The 16,884-nt window shown below is 35.4% G+C and overlaps 1 protein-coding gene across 4 annotated transcripts in view; it reads right to left on the bottom strand.

Annotated features, from left to right (window-relative positions):
• Nucleotides 1-16,884, bottom strand: part of SLC12A2 (solute carrier family 12 member 2) — a 54,732-nt gene that overhangs the window by 20,611 nt on the left and 17,237 nt on the right. For all 4 annotated transcript variants that reach the window (XM_003643059.6, XM_004949378.5, XM_004949377.5 and 1 more), the window contains exons 3-12: nt 15,678-15,753; nt 14,995-15,090; nt 13,485-13,624; nt 12,571-12,681; nt 10,466-10,574; nt 9,832-9,959; nt 9,652-9,736; nt 5,300-5,448; nt 1,686-1,793; nt 392-515 (exon numbers count right to left, since the gene is read on the bottom strand). In XM_003643059.6, coding sequence (XP_003643107.1) covers nt 392-515; nt 1,686-1,793; nt 5,300-5,448; nt 9,652-9,736; nt 9,832-9,959; nt 10,466-10,574; nt 12,571-12,681; nt 13,485-13,624; nt 14,995-15,090; nt 15,678-15,753 — 1,126 coding nt within the window. The remainder of the gene's footprint in view (nt 1-391; nt 516-1,685; nt 1,794-5,299; nt 5,449-9,651; nt 9,737-9,831; nt 9,960-10,465; nt 10,575-12,570; nt 12,682-13,484; nt 13,625-14,994; nt 15,091-15,677; nt 15,754-16,884) is intronic.

Below are 16,884 nucleotides of genomic sequence, written 5' to 3'. Positions count from 1 at the left end.
CTTTAAGAAGCTCTGTTCATGTAAGCTTGCCATTTACTGAAGCTGTTTGTAATTATTAAAAATCTAATTTAAATTTTCATATTTACAACATATTTAATCACTCGACTTTAAACAAAATGTATTTCATTCATTGACAGTATGTAGCAACAGATGCCTAAAGTGATTAGGCAAAGTGCAATCTACTTACTGTTTGATTTAGATTTATCCTAGGTCTAAGCATTGAGGTATTTAGGAGACAGGAGAAAATCCTTAAACTAAACAAATTCAGAATCTTCACTTAGGAATAAGCTGTGTTAGACCTCAGGAATAACATCATCAGATCATGAGATGGAAAAGAACGCTTTATGAAAGACAAAAAGGAGATTCAGATTTACTGTAATTTCAAACTAACCGATTAGTATGAATCCAAGAGCAATTAAAAACGTTAGAAGATATCCTCTCAGTGGTTCATTGTTCTTCCCATAGCCTTTAGCAAACATCTGAAATCCTGGATAGATGTTGTCCTTGCACAGAGCCTAAAAAAAATGCGAGAATTAGTGTGCATTTAGTTAAAAAAAATCCCTTTTAATGTTTACTAATGCTGTCTTTCACTGCATGTATTGTCTTCCTAGAAGAAGCTAACTTGTACTTATTCTGTTAACAATTGTCTTACCATTTCAGTATTTTACATTTCCAATATTCTATCCTTCAGTAACAACCAAATGTAAGAACAAGTGCTGCCCCTCACTAAATGCTTCACTGTACTTCACATGTCTTACAGTCAGTCTCTCATTAAGGACAAAACCAGTTTCTGAAGAAATTGGAAAGTTCACCTAACATTTACAGTAATTCTCTGAATCAACACTTCTGTTTATATTCTGCAACAAAGCCTCTTCTACATTTGACTACTTGCTGACATTTTAGGTAAGAAGATCCACTAGTGAACAGTAAAGTTTTACTCAATTAAAAAGAACATGAAATACAGATAATGAGATTGAGGAGTTTAAAAAGGAGGGGCAACATTCATTTGGAAACATTAACAAAATTAATGTAAATAGATGTAAGCAAGAATTTTTTTGTGCACTATTTTGTGAAAGTATCCTGTGATTATTATTCAAGAGGTACAGGTTCTACTTTGCATTGCTTCCTTCCAGTTCGTTTGAGGAATGAACTGCTCTATTATTTTTGCTTGTATGCTAGTGTTACTTCATTTCTTGGAACCTCGTAGTTCCATGAAAAAGTAATTTACTGAATATCTAGATATTATGCTCCCCTCACTCTACAGAGTAAAAACAAGGATAACAGCACATTTGGCTGCCACATATAAGCACCCCTGGAAGCATGACCATTAAGATCCTAGTTTCAGGAGTAACCACCACTTCATCTCATTTGAGTCCTTGGTTTGTTCCAAAACGCAGAAACTCCAACAGACTTTGGATAAGTGACATTACAAAGGTCAGTAATAACTCACTCCTAAGAAAGTAGTCAGAAATACTTAAGATCTGACGTAAATTACATTCTAGCTACATTCAGTAACAATAGTATGCAGTTTTCCCGTTTTAAGCACCAGGAAAACAGATTAATTTAGTGGACTCAGCTTTTATGAGTCACAATTACAGTATGTCAGAGTCCCTTTTCCAAAATTCTGATTTGAAACTTAATTAAAATTATGTTTTTAAAGATCACGGTTTTGCATCCATACTTACCTGGAAGATTTTAGGTGCACTCACAAGAGATGCCAGTGCAGATGACAGAGTGGCTGAAAAAATGCCTGCAGAAATCAGTGGTGCAAACCCTGATACCATGCTCATCACCTGCAAGTAGAAAAATCTTGTTTCACTGGGGGTTTTTTGTTGCTGTTTGTTTTTTTTAAAGAATGTACATAACATATACAGTATTAGAGTATCTAATATTGTAATTACACAAGCTACTATTAACAGCACATACACACACACAAAAAAATATCAAAACCTGGTACTCTTCACTTAAAAGCCACGAAGTATCACACATTCACATCAATGACTAATTAGGGCTAAAAAGGGGGATTAGGAATTAGGGTTAAAGAGTCCTAGATCCAGAACAAGAGAAAGTAGCTTATCACACAGTATTTAGTCCAGTCATGTATACTGACTGATGGCAGAAATCCCCATGGGCTAATAAAAAGATAGGAAACTTAAGTCACAAAAGAAAAATACACTATGTAAATAATTTTGACCATCCAGTCACTAACAAACAGCCCAAGTAACAAAGCAACTGAATTTGGGGAACATCTTGGGAAAGTTCGTCTCATCTTTTGCAACACCTAAGTTAGGTTTGTTTCCCATTTCCATCTACAAGGAAAGAACAAGTTTGGTCCTCATCTCCATAAGATCACATTCTCAATCATTTGAGTGAAATACAATATACCATTACTGGCAGACCAGAGTCTAGCAATAAATGCTCAGTAAACTAGATGTAAAGGAACGATGTTAATATCATCAAAAAAATCCCAAATTAAAAGCAAAGCCATTTCTTTTCTAAATGTCATACAGCCTAAGCACCACCATTTTCTGCCATTCTAATGCTCTACTCCATTATCATAGATGCATACAGCATTTCAAGTGTCAGTTAAAATAAAGAACCGTGAATTTAAGAACAGGCATTGTTTTAATGGATACTTTTCCCTGTGAAACTAAAGGTGAGGCTGCTTGAAGACAGAGTATTTAATAATTTGATAACATCTTGAAAGGCTTAGAATTTTAGTCAGAGCAAACCAAGCATGGCAACTTCGAGGCACAATGTCTGTTCAAATGAGGTTCTGCATCATTTGGACTGATCAGATATGTCTTTCATCCTGACAAATTTATCTAGAATACAAGGACTGAGTCTGTAGAAGAGGAAAAAGGATCATGCAGAGTATCTTGTTTAAGTTACTGTCACACGGAATTGTAAAATTCGGCTCTGTAAAGCAAACTTGCTAAGTAGGACATGCACACAGAAACAACATACAGTGAGCTGATTCAGTTTTCTTCATATTCCTATGTCTTAATCAATAAAAAATTTCAGCATTTTCTCCAGATCAGATTGTCAAAGACTGCCAAGTCTCTCAAACAGTCAGCTAAACCTCTAGATTGCATCAGGTTTTATCGGTAATTACAAATGCACGTGATGAGCATGAAGTAGCTATCATAGGTAGCCAAAATAGGAATTGAGAATGAGATTTCCTAAAGTATATTTGACGTTTACAATGGAAGAAGTTATTGTAGGACAGGGTTTTATTCATACTTGAACAAAGCTTATGACACAAATTAGCTATACATATCATCAATTTGTCTATACTACCAACACTTAAGTAATCAGTTTTACAGACAACAAAATATTACAGCTGCAATCTGTGCTTCAGAAATATAATAAACATAGAGGTATTACTGTAGATGGAGTATGAACGTGATCTTCCTTGATCAACAGTGAACTGTAACACACACACAATTATCTAAGTCAGTGCCACAAATCAAGAAGCCAACATATGCTCTTAGCTATAGCAGTGACTTTTTTGTCTTTGAAATAACAGAATAGGGCGTACAGACATCTAGTAAGAACTGCCCTATGACAATTGGTGCCACGAGAAATACATAATTGCTGCTGCCAAGAGACTCATTATGTTGGCATGGCATTTCCTCTTTAGACAGCTTCTTACATTTGAAAGATTTGCAATATTGAAATATTATATTTCAACTGCAGTTTCAACTCTTTGGGCCATCACAAGTTAAATGTTTTTTATGAAAACAGTTTTTATGCACATCACACTAGGTGTGTGATCAAATGCTGTAGTAAAAGTACCACAAGTTACTCACTTTCCTTCTCATGTCTTCTGAGAAAACAGTTAGACTTTTCTCAGAGAAGCAGAAACACGAGAGTAAAAAGACAGTGGAAGTTCTGCTAGCTAACAGAAGAACAGAGTTCCACAGAGAGGGTGACCAACTCTGTAGCAGGTTGCCCAGAGCGACTGTGCAGCCTCCACAATGAAGTTTTCAAAATCCAGTGAAGGGGAGGTATGTGTGACACTGCATTCTGTGTAGATTCTGGCCTTGAAACTTGCTTATCCTATTCAGAACCTAATAATTTTTCCCAACAGAAGCAAGACTAAAGTGGGAGATAAGTACTGTTGAACCAATGACTTACTAGAAATGCAAGCATCTTATTGTAAATAACTTTTGAAGATACAAAATGAAGAAAAAAAATACAATCTGAGGAAGTCAGGTCTTAGAATCATAGAACATCCTTAAAAGGGATCCACAATGATCATCAAGTCCAGCTCCACACTATTCTTATCAGTACACTGATGACACAGTAGAACACTGGCTTTCAAGCTTGAACAAATGAGAAGAACTATCAACAGATGTTGCAACATAATTATTCCCATAACAGCAGCTCTGAAATATTTCTAAATTTAGATTTTTTTTTTTTTCTGAACCAGAACAAAGCAATGCTACACAGGTACACAGATAAATATAGAAGAAAATATTTTACTCTAATAAGATGTCCTGCTCTGGAACATTATCTTAGCATGTGAAAAGTGTAATTACTTGATGGCAGATTGACAGACTGACGTAGGTACATTTAGTTATGACCAAAACACAGAACCCATTAAAATAAGTGCTTTTCATCAGTGCACTAGTCTCTACCCAAACCTTTGTAGGGATACTAGAAAAGTGTAGGGCAGAAACTACTGTAAGTCAAGTTTAATTCAATTATTAATGAGTATGTTCTCCTGGATTTCTTTCAGATCCTCACAAATAGTTCACAAGCACAAGCTATGAAGCATGAATGAGCTATGAAGTATGAAGGTTGAAGACCAGAATGCCCCCACAAGCCCATGGTTTTTAAATATCGTAACAGATTTTTTTTGAAATCTCAGAACACACCTATCATAAAATACTGTGACAAGTACATATCAACATTTTTAAAAGTGTATTTGCTAAGAAACAAATAAGTTCTGAAGTGAACCATCTATCATTGCTACGCATCGCTTAAATAACGAGTACCTCTATCCACACCAGTGAATGACAACATTCACATCTAAACAGAATGAGCTGCAGTCTAAACACCAAACCTATGCAGTTTAATAAGGAGAAGAGTAAATATTTATAACCACCTGAGCATAAACAGGCCAAGGTTTAACATAGCTTCCTTGCTCTTCTCCATGCCTTCCAGAGTGTACTTAGCTACTTCAGACAAACTTCGTATTTATGGTAAGAATTGTTAGCCTACTAATTTTTCTTAATAAACAATTTAAAAGACCCAAAAAATCCAGTCAACAAATGTAGGAAAAGCTTCATACCTGGAAATTGTTCATCAGCCCATAGTGACATCCTGTCTGACAGGATGAGAAATCATAGTTTAACTTGCAAGCTGCAGTAGTGCAATTTGTCAGCTCAGTGATAATGGTGTTATTAACGTTCCCTGTGGCATCTCGAACAACACAGGAGCCTAGAGTGAACCCAACCACAAAAACAAGCATCAGACCAAGCCTGAACTTACAGACATGCATCAAACTCAAATACCTTTCAACATAAGAATATTTCTTACAGAGGTACATTAAATATGGCATTGACAGTTTTTAATACATTTCTGTTTCAAGCACATTTACCTTGATGTACAAACAAACAAGCTTGCATCCCAGGTTTGAGAACAGTTTTTTCTAAAACTTGAGTCTAAAAGGAAAAATCTTAGCATGGAGGAAAAGTATGTCAACAGAATTGACAACATTTAACAGTGCAATTTTAGCTCAATATCTTATTACACTGAATCATGAGTTTCCACTTATTATTAAAAATCAGCAATACAGACCATCACTTGACTTCATAGTTTCATTTTTTCATTTTTCCCAGAAGAACGCAGTTTTATGTTTGTATATACAAATGTACAGAGGTGTGTAAGCAGTGCAGCTGCATCTTTCCCAGAAAATGAAATATGATTCTCACAGTGGAAGTCTTTCAGAATTTTTGATCAGAGGCAAACCAAGAAAGGAAGATAACCTTCCTAGATTATTCTGTAAATGCTTTTCTTGAATTTAGCCTCTACCTTTCCACTCTCAATGAGATACTAAAATATGTAAGATGACTTATAAAGTTTTATACACATACTTCAGTTTTTGGAGCCTACTGTTACATATTCCCCATGGAAGCATATTCATACCAAACACATTCACAACTTTCAACCTTACTGTAACACATGATTTCTATTTCAGTGGATGTATATTAACAGGTTGTGCATCTGAACAGTCAATATTAAAAATAATAGCTAAAAAAGACAATTTGTCATCAAGGCCTGTTGCAAGTCCATTTCTGATAATTTAACAAAATACATTTTAACCGTGGTATATCAAAAGTTGGCTTCTATCACTTTTTTTTTTAAAGATCTATTACAAACTATCATCTTCAATTTGTCTATGATTGATCCTAACTTCAAGAAAACTTAAGACACAGCATGCCAGCCTTTAAATACTAAGAATCCTGATCCAATTAAATAACCTCCAAGTTTTCTATTTAAACCTTTTTTCCCCCCAGCTTTTATAACAAGTAGATCAGATTAAGCATTATTTAACACTGTTTTAGCAGCTGAGGTAGTTAAGCAACCACCTGATATCTCAAGGAACAGGAATTAAATAAGTAGTGGGGAAGACAAGAGGGAACTCTACAGAGCAATTAAGGCCAAGAGAATTTCATTAATTTGGTCTCCTATGACAAGGAGGTCCTGGGAACAGAGGCATGTGATTTCTGAAGACTTCAGTGACTTACTTGCAAGCTAAAAATAACAAGGAGGGTAAAGATATGTGACAAGATTAAGTTTCTCAAGTGACAGTATCTGTTATCTAAAGCAATTTCTCTCTCTTCCTGTTGTGAAAATAAATTCCTAAATATCTATACTATATTTAGATTGTCTCCAAGCCTTAAGAACCTAAAATCTTAAGCCTAGTAGCTGGCCCTCATAGGCAGGCTTTACTTACTCTGCTTCCACTTGCTACATTTATCAATTGTATATTAGGTCCAGTCCATTCCATCTCAGCAAGTTTCCTATAGTGATAATTTCTCTTAAGCTTTTTTGTAGATATTTGGAAGAGCTGGTTAGTTTTGCTGTATTCGGGATTAAAAAAAATCCATATGAGAAAAAGCTGGGTAGCAGCTCTTTCACACCAGGAGTCATATAGTGGAAAGGTTCAATGGTACTATGAACAAACCTTATGTGGGCCACACTACAGGAGAATGCAGAAGAGATACAAGCTGGGCAAGCTGCATTCTCAGCAGGAGATACTTAGGTCTAAGTAATGGTTCAGTCATTTAGCAGATATGTTTTACTTATAATATATCTGGCAATATATCTTTCACTAAGAATCTCTAGGTTTTCTTTCCTGTAAAAAAAAAAAAGAAATTTTTCCAGAAAAAAAAAAAGGCTTTCAGAAGCATGCTTCTGTCAAGATTAAATAACATTCTGCCCAAGAGGGCTAACAGACTATCTATATCATGTTGTCTCCTCCTAACTACATGCAGCCCAAAAGAATTCCATAGATATTTCTATAGATTTGCATTAGTCCTTTGCTAAAACACGCACATTTTCCTCATATCTTTTTTTTTAAAATAGACTGCCTAACACTCGTGCAGGACTAAAATTTTTCCTCTTACTAAGCCTTCTCTGTCCAGCACCTGAAATTCCTTGTTTACTGTAGTACATACAAATACTCAGCTAAATTCAAAATATTCTCCCCTTTAGATATCATTACTCGGTCATATTTACAGCATCTTTTAAGTTTTAATGACTTCCTCAGTGCTACACTGGAAGTATACAATGGGGAATAGTTTGTGGAGGGGGACAGATCATGAGGATTTCCATTTGCCTGATTCATAGCCCAATGCTTCAGAAAAAAAAAAAGCAAGCTAGATTTCACTCATTTCATAATCTCTAGCATTTATAATAGCACTGGTCTTTTCAGTTATCAGATTTCTAATTGTAAGTCATAGGCAGCAACTACAGCAAGACATATCTGATTCATTAAACACTTTCATCTTCAGTTGGTCTGCAAAGTGCCTCTTTTGCAACATGAAGAAGTGAAGCTTTTCAAACTTGAAAGTTGATTAAAGTATTAATTAGCAAATTAATATTAATAAGTAGTCTTGCTCATGTGGATTCAAGTTCTGAAGTATTCAGATTTGGTAGTAGGAGCCTGTGGTCAATCTAATTAGGAAATAAAGTACATAGTTATGGTACACAGGGCACAATTGCTACAAAGTATTTGGCAGAGCTACCTTATAATGCTAGCCAACAGAAGCAGACCAGCAAAACTGCCATCTTTGCAGAGGAAGCACCATTAGTGGTAATACTGATGATACTTTTATTAATGTCAATTTCATTCAAAGGGAGCACAGCTAAGATACAGCAAGGTCTTTTAATACATGAAAACTGATTAGTACCCCCAGAAAGTAATTTGTGTGACATGTATAAAAACGTTTCTTATCATAGGCAAGATACGCAAGATGATTACTTTCTTATATCCTTAATATTACTTTAATTCAGTTATTCTGTGAATGAGGAAAAGTCTGGACAACTGAAGCTCTGGAGCAAAACAGAACGTCAAACAAAGGCAAGTACCACTGAGAATATTCAAATCACTGCGGTGTGGAGAAGGGAGCCTGGGAATAGAGGTTCTACAGTACGCAGACCAACCTACAACTGTTTGTCCTCTGGCCACATGAATATAAAGCTACAGAGATTTCTGAAAATGACACCACCTCTGGAAAAGGGCTGGCCAGATACATATACTATTTGATCTTTTCAGTCTTCTGAAGATTTACTGTGCACAGCTCTTAAGATAGGTTGCATGACATCTTTCTACAGTTTGCTTCAGATATAATAGCTGACTACCATCATCTTCAGATCAACACAGATGCTTGTTTAGTATTTCCTGAAAACGCAGTCTTCTAATCCAAGGATCATCCTCGTGCTAAATTCTAAGCACATTAATCTAAGTAACTGCAAGAAGTTAGGGAGTATCAGTACAGAGAAATCTTAGCTTCTCTTTGGTCTGAAGAAGTCACACACTCTAGGAAATGAACACATCTGAAAACCAAAATCTCCACCAACAAAAGTTAGCTCTGTCTATTCAGCAGGTCAAGTGAGGTCATCCTCCTCCCTCTACTCTTTGTCAGTGAGGCCACATCTGGAGTACTGTACCCAGTTCTGGGCTCCTCAGTTCAAGAAAGACCGAGAACTGCTGGAGAGAGCCCAGCAGAGGGCCATGAAGATTATTAGGGGCATGGAGTATCTCCCCTATGAAAAAGGCTGAGACACGGGGCTGTTCAGCCTGGAGACGAGAAGACAGAGAAGATCTTAGCAATGTAAGTAAATAAGTTATAAGTACCTCTTAGGCAGGAGTCAAGCAGATGAGGCTAAGCTCTTTCCAGTGATGCCCAGCAATAGGACAAGGGGCAGTGGGCATAAACTGGAACACAATTGGAAAGTTACCTACTGCAGGGAACCTGCTTTACTAGAAGGAGGAGATAGACTTGATGATATCCCAGAGGTCCTTTGGACAGCCTAAGATTCTGTGGTTAATTCTCCATGCATAAAAGTTGAACTGAATTACAAACACTGTACCAAAACACGATCAGAAAGAATATAAAAATATTCACTTCTTACCTACAGATACTGCAATTCCCATATAAACCAATGTAGTAATTAGGATGGCCAACAGTGTTCCTTTAGGTATGGCTGACTGAGGATCCTGAAAGGAAAATATCAGTAGACAGTCATGACAGAGATAGAGGTACACCCAGTGGTTCTGAAAAAAGTTTGTTGATTTGCTAACTTATTACTTACCGCAAGGTCACCTGAGATATTTGCGCCAGCAAGTATGCCAGTTGCAGCAGGGAAGAAAATAGCAAATACAGAGAAGAAAGTTTCCTCCTTTCGGAAATCTGGTCCAAAATTCTCCATGAATATTTCAGCTGTAGACAAAGATTTATGTAATTAAGTCTGCCAATACCAATACAGAATGTATATTATTAGTCAGTTCTAACCCCCTAACAACTGTATAAAGTCTAAACAGTGCAGTATAGTAAACTATTTAACAAAAATCAACTGGATAACATCTTGACATAGATAAGCTCTAATTTCTTACAATGAAGTTTAAATAGAAATAAGAAAACAGGAAAAGTACATATAATCTCATCCAGCTTTTTGAGAAGTTAGTACAACTACAGTATTGAGTAATTATTATAATATGGTATAATAGTAATTAGTATGATCAATATTAAGCTGTTAGCACCAACTTGCTGTACATTAAAGTTTTAGGACGTAAAGAGTTTGAAAGATCCAGACAAACAATTTCTACAGTTAAATAGGACTACCAGATATTTTACATGTTCACATAAATTTTTAGATTTTCACTCAATTATGACAATAAGTTGACTTTTTGCAAATATACCATACTATATTAACTGTTCCAACATACCTTTATAACCAAAGAAACCTTTAGCCTTCTTGCTGTCCAAAGGAATAAACGTTCCTATTACAAAGTCTCCAATAGCAAGTATGAGGATCACCAATAAGACTATCTGTGCCTGAAATGATGATTACAGTCAGAATAAAAGAACTACTGCTTCAACTTTAAGACTCCATGTTAAGAACATGACAAGTCTACATAAGAACCAAGTGAGAGGTGTAAGGATGCAGCTCAGTGCTTACAGGAGTCTTCAGTAAGCCTAAGTGGAAAACTCAGTATAAGGTTACTAGAGAGCAATTCCAATTGGATGTATTCAGTAATGAACCTTGGCTTTTCCCCACAAAGGTAAGAACATTTTCCAAATCTCTTCTTCCCACTTAGAAGTCTTACTCTTTGGAAAAAACGGGCTTTTAAGACTTCAATATTAAGTCAAGTGGTAAGATCTTGAGTTCTGAGTTGTTTCTGAAGCATGCTCTTCCAGAAACTGTCATCTTACGAGTTTTTTTGGTCAACTTCAAAGCTGTTATTATAAACTTCCCATATTTATTACAAGGAATTTTCTAAGTCCTAGGAAAGAACACCATAAAAAGGTGGTGGAACCAAGAGGAAAGGTTCAGTGTTTTGTTATGCTAAGCTGGATGTTAACCCACATGAACTGTTTGTTTGATAAGGTCAAGTAGACCACCATAGCTGCTCTTTTATGTTGCAGAAATCAAGTCAACAGTCTTGATTTGTGCACCAAGCAGGACTTTTTAAAAGCTACCAAACTCCTACTAAGAATGAGGTTGTGGAATACAATAGTTCAGGTTTGATAATGGAGACATTAAACATGAAAACATTTCTATGCAAGTTACTGTCATGAAATCACTCAAGCTGCAGAGCAAAAGCAAGAGTTGAGACTTGAAACGACAACAGGTTCACTAGCATCTAGTTCCCTCAAAACAAAAACTAACTGGTTAAGAACAGCGTTGCTCAAAGTTGAGTGAATACAGATACCATTATGAATGGAAGTTACAGAGAGTAAAGGACACAGTGAGAAAAGCAAACAATTTTTAAATAAACATGCTGATCAATTTAAAAGTACATGTCAAAATTATTTTTTCTTGTTTCCTTCCTCCCTGTGGTAGAGGCAAGTAATGCAGAAAAGGATGGTGAAGATAAATGCAATCTCTATTTCTAGAGCTGGAAACAGCAACAGTGAGATGAAATGAGGCTCTTGTCAATTATTTGAAATTAAAAGAGACAAGTGAGCATGGTATGGAGGGGTATGCAGAAAAAGCCTTTTAGTTCAGAAAAAAAACCTGAGCGAGCTAGGTTGCCCATCAGAAGGCTAATAATACAAACTCTACCTTAAGGTATCCTAGGATATGTACATGTTTGGTTTCACAGAGTTATCTAAGACCACACAGCCACAAAAAGATAAGAAAAGTATCTCAGCCATCCTACACATTCATCAGCAGCAGCCTTCACATCCCTCTCCAATGCTGGGCTTACTGACTGCATAGCACTGTCTGACTACTCCAAGTAAAAAACAAACAAACAAAAAAAACAACAGAAGGAAGTGGGAAGGAAATAAGAGTACTGGTTTTCAATTAGCAGTAACCACACTACTTTGTGTGAAAAATTTTGGTCTCACACTAATTTGGGTCAAAATCAGGATCATTTTCTTCATCTGCTTCTTCTTTCCCCTCCTGAGCTTGGCTTCGGCTCCAGATGTACATTTTCCAATCAGAGAGCTCATTTGAAGTTCCCAGTGATAGAAAATTTTCATGTTAATGCTGTGTTTCCTGTTTCCTTATATTTGTTCTGAAGACAGAAACTTTTAACCTACTTGAAAAAGCCACCAAGAACAGATTTTTCTGTTCTCTAAGTTATCAGATCTACCTAACCTTGCAGTTGACCAAAGCCACCTAATGTTGTCTAGATCTGTGCAAGCCAGCACTAGACACAGCTGTTATAAAAAGAACTGTCCACTGCTTGACTGCTAACATACTGAGTGTATGATATGAAGTGCACTAAATACATTAAAAAAAAATCAGGGAGCTGAGTAAAAAAAAAATATATATATAGACAGAAGACTGAAGAACTCAAAGCAGAAATTAACAGTTGCTTACTTTTGCTTCCCATTCCATTCCCGCAACAGAAATACCTAGCAATATAACCACAGTGATGGCTCCTATGATCCTAATGTCATTCATTTCATCGATCATCAGTGTTCCATTTTCCTAACAAAACAAAAACAAACGAGTCATATACTTCACCAGGTACTGACTGACATTCCCTACTACAGAGTAGAACTGTATATTACAGACTATAATTTATGAATAACAGTTAACCTTTGTGTTACAGATTTGTTCATTTTAAATTCCCTGTACAGATGATTTGTTTTTTCAGTCACTGAATCATTGCAAATGAAAATAATCATTCTTCATCATAACACAGCCCCATAGAGAATGGTCTGTCTTGAAGTGTCAGATAATTTATCAGCCAAGCAACAGCTACCATCCTGTATTTATAGATCTGTCTCATTTGTTGTTCACTATTTACTCTTAATTCTTTCAGTGAACTCCAGATTTCTTCTGTTCTCTGGAAGGTTAAATTCTTCTTTTTGTTTCATTTCATCAAAAATTACAACACAAACAGGTTGTGTTTATCTTTAGAAATTGCTCTTAACAAGAAAAGGAACATAATATAAATTATTATCACTTACAAAAAAATCTCTTAATATTACAAACTTATGATTCTGCATTATGCACCTATACTCCACCCTTCTCAATATCTGGTTAGGAATTCACCGTGAATTCTGCATTGTATTTTTCAAGGAGAAACAGTGTAGAAAGTTTTAGTTTGACACCAGTGATAATTTGTTTTATATCAAAAAGCTATTAATATCAGTAAACTAATACTGTAGTATCTGCAGCAACTTTCAACCTCATTCCATGTTTTAATAAAACAAAAACTTCAGCCACAAAATGACAGCTCTAATCTGAATAAAGTATAATCAATACAATCAATATAGTCAATATACCTTGAGGAGCTCCACAACTGTTTCTGCAAAGCCAACAACATACATTGCTACTGCAACAGCATTGGCAAATGCAAAAATCAGACCTATGGCACCACCAAATTCTGGTCCCAGACTTCTAGAAATTAAGTAATATGCTCCTCCTGAAAGAAAAAAAACAATGACAAAAAAACACTACATGAAAGAGCCAAAGAAATATGTACAGGTATCACTAGCTTAATGCTTACGTGACTACAACGTAATTTATTCTTACATCTTTTCTGGCACATCAGAAAGTATCCTAAATCCCAGTACTTGAGAGGCAGGCATACTAGAGTAACAGAACTACATTTCAAGTTTTTAAGAGAATACACCAGCTGGAAGTAATGACCTGATTCACAAAACACACTGCATTATTCAGCAATGCAACCAGTTCCACTATTTAAAAATAAGAAAAAAATAAGTTGTAAAATACAGGCAGCAATATTATTAGAAGCAGCTGTACATAATTTTACAATTACACGTTTACAGCAGCTAGAGAAACTAGCTAAAAGATACTGTTATTAAACCACTGAAGTTCCAAACCTGTACAACATGTTTATTAAAGCTGTTATTAAAGGAACTTTTTTCCTTGTAATGGGACTATCAGAACTGTTTTTTTTAATTTTATGAGCCTGTAAAATACCACATCTCAAACCCAACCTAAGTCAAATTGAAAATTTAGTACATTTTTAAAAGATGAACAGTGTCTCCCATTAGAAGATTCACAGAAGACCTTTTCCACTGTGCTTGTTTAGTCTGTCATAGTGAGGCTTTTCTTTCCATTCTTAAAACATGAGAATTTTATAAGCAAAGAAAAATTAACTGTGTATTTTTTAAATTTTACCACAATTTCTACTACTAGGTATCTTGTAATGTCATGAAGCAGTTTGAGTAGATCATTAGTACTGACTATAAAACAATCTTACGGAAACTGGTGACCACAGTGAATTAACTATGAAAGCAAACAAGAACCATCATCCTGAGGAAACTTGGAGATGATTAAAGGAACTCAATTTCTTGCATATAACAAAAATCACAATTGAAATACATCTCATACTTTTATAGGAGTTACCTCTTCACTAGAAGGATTTATTTCAGGACTTGAAAACATACCAGCAAACACACACATTCTTAATCAACTAATACAGTTGCAAGGAAACATCAAAACCCCACTTGTTCTTGGACAAGTCTCTGAAAATGTCTGCATTCCAGGAACTAAAAATGATTATGTTTCTTCAATGCTGGAAAAGCAAACCACTAGTCAATCAAATTGCTAGCTTAATTATTGGCATTTCATTACACAACTTTGAAGTTAAATGCAGGAAACTAGGGCTATGCTCTTCAGAAAACTTAACTCTTCCCTGTTTTTTATCCATCCTTTTGTTACCCCAGATGCTAAAAGAAAGTGGTAAAGAAATTACAGGTACCATCATTAGAATGTATGCTTCAGAGTGATGATATACTTTAAAAAGCCTTATGAAAGTTACTTTACCTCCTCTTACAAATCCATTTGTGGCAATAGCTGAAGTAGACAGTCCTGTAATAGTTGTCACGACAGTGGCCATTGCAATAACTACAACAGACAGACCTTATGGAAAACATGAAAAATGTTTAAGTTACACAGAGTTGAAATGTACAAGTCTTTAAGTAAGTTAAAGAATTGGTCTTGCAAATCTGACATAAGTTTACTGCATGTGGTCCCATACATTAAAGATGAAAAAAGAGCTTTGTTTCCCTTTTGATCCCTTTCCTGAATACAAACAAAACTAGATGTTATCTTCAATCAGCAGAGTAAAGACCATACGCTAGATATTCAAGGAAACACGTGTCTTTTGCAGGTGACAGATGTGCTGCAGTCCAATTCTAAGTTGAAGTATTTTCTTCAAAGGCTTATACACTACGCAGTCTATATACAGATTCTAATAACTAGAGATCCAAAAGTTTATCTCTACACAATTTACTGAAGATTTGAAAATATCAATTTCAAAATTATGTACCTTGTAGCCAAATGAGAAGTTGTAAGTAAACTTTATACTGTTTGAAGTTTTGATAAGGGTAAAATACTGGCCATATTACAGCAATTTTCTACCCCAGTTTAATAAGTTCAGGATCAAAACCTGTATTAGACTGCATTTAAAAGTCACTGATATAAAGGTATAACACTTGCACGCATACCTATTCCAGCTTGTCCTACAATCCATGACAGTCTGATGAAGAGCATCACACCCCAAATATTTAACATGCATCGTACCTAAGATGACAAAAGAGACGTTTAACATGTCTTACAGCTGCAGTCATCTCCACTAATTCATTCTACTTTAAATACTGCTTGAGTTACCTTGCAGCTCTTTCTGACTATTTTTCAAATGGCTTTTACAATAATAAATTAGTTTAGACAATTTTTGGTTTGATTAAGAAAATAAAAGGGAACCTAAGCACAATTAAAATATTATTATCTTGAACAAGAGAAAGTTAAAGCAGTTCAACATCTGACATTCTAGTACTTCTTGATCAAAAATACAAATAAGTAATTCAGACTCCAACCTTTAGGATTCAAAATTTATACTGCAAAATATATCTCTAAAAATACAATTGCAAAGTCTCAAATTGTTTAAATTCAGATCTCTCATATGTTATTTTCCAAGTACTAAAGCAATACCCTACTAAATATTTTCTCAATTTAATTAACTGATAAACCCAACAATATCTTACAGTAGAGCAACATACTAACAGGAAGGAAAGGCAGAGGTATAGTAGGAAGGGAAATGAATCAGTTTGTTCTTTTCCTCAATAAAATTTTCCTCAGTAAAATAGCTTTTGTGCTGCACAGAAGTCAGGAGACAAACAGCAAGTTTCAGGTGTCCCTCTCAGCTGGAGAATACAGCATCAATCCTGCAAAATGTTTAGGTGGTCACCGAAGGTAGACAAATACCTCTCCAAACCATTAAGTTAAAATGTTTGGAGAGATTTACAGTGTCTTTTGCAAAATGCAAAAACATCTGAGCTGGAAACATTCACCTTGGCAACTTATGCCTACGAGTTAATACTAACTGGAAGTTTCAAACCTCCTTAAAACTTCTAAATAGGTTTTTGAAGATACAGGGCAGCAACATCAATCCCATGAAAATATCTAGTATCAGCTTCAAGTCATCGTAGAGAAAATGCACTATCAAACTTTTCTTTCAAACTCTTTAATACTTAGAACTGTTGCCTAGAAAAATAGCATAAATGCAGAATTTGGGTTTAGAGAAATTCAGCATCGGCTTCACACCTGCAATTCACACAAAACAAACAATTCAGTCCTTGGTTGTGGTACCTCAAGAGGAAGCAACCATATCTGCTATACAGCTGCTGCAGGTACTCTTTCTCCCATGAGAAAGCA

This window comes from Gallus gallus, chromosome Z (assembly GCF_016699485.2).
Source record: "Gallus gallus isolate bGalGal1 chromosome Z, bGalGal1.mat.broiler.GRCg7b, whole genome shotgun sequence".
NCBI lineage: Eukaryota > Metazoa > Chordata > Aves > Galliformes > Phasianidae > Gallus > Gallus gallus.
This window is presented reverse-complemented; position numbering and strand designations above follow the sequence as displayed.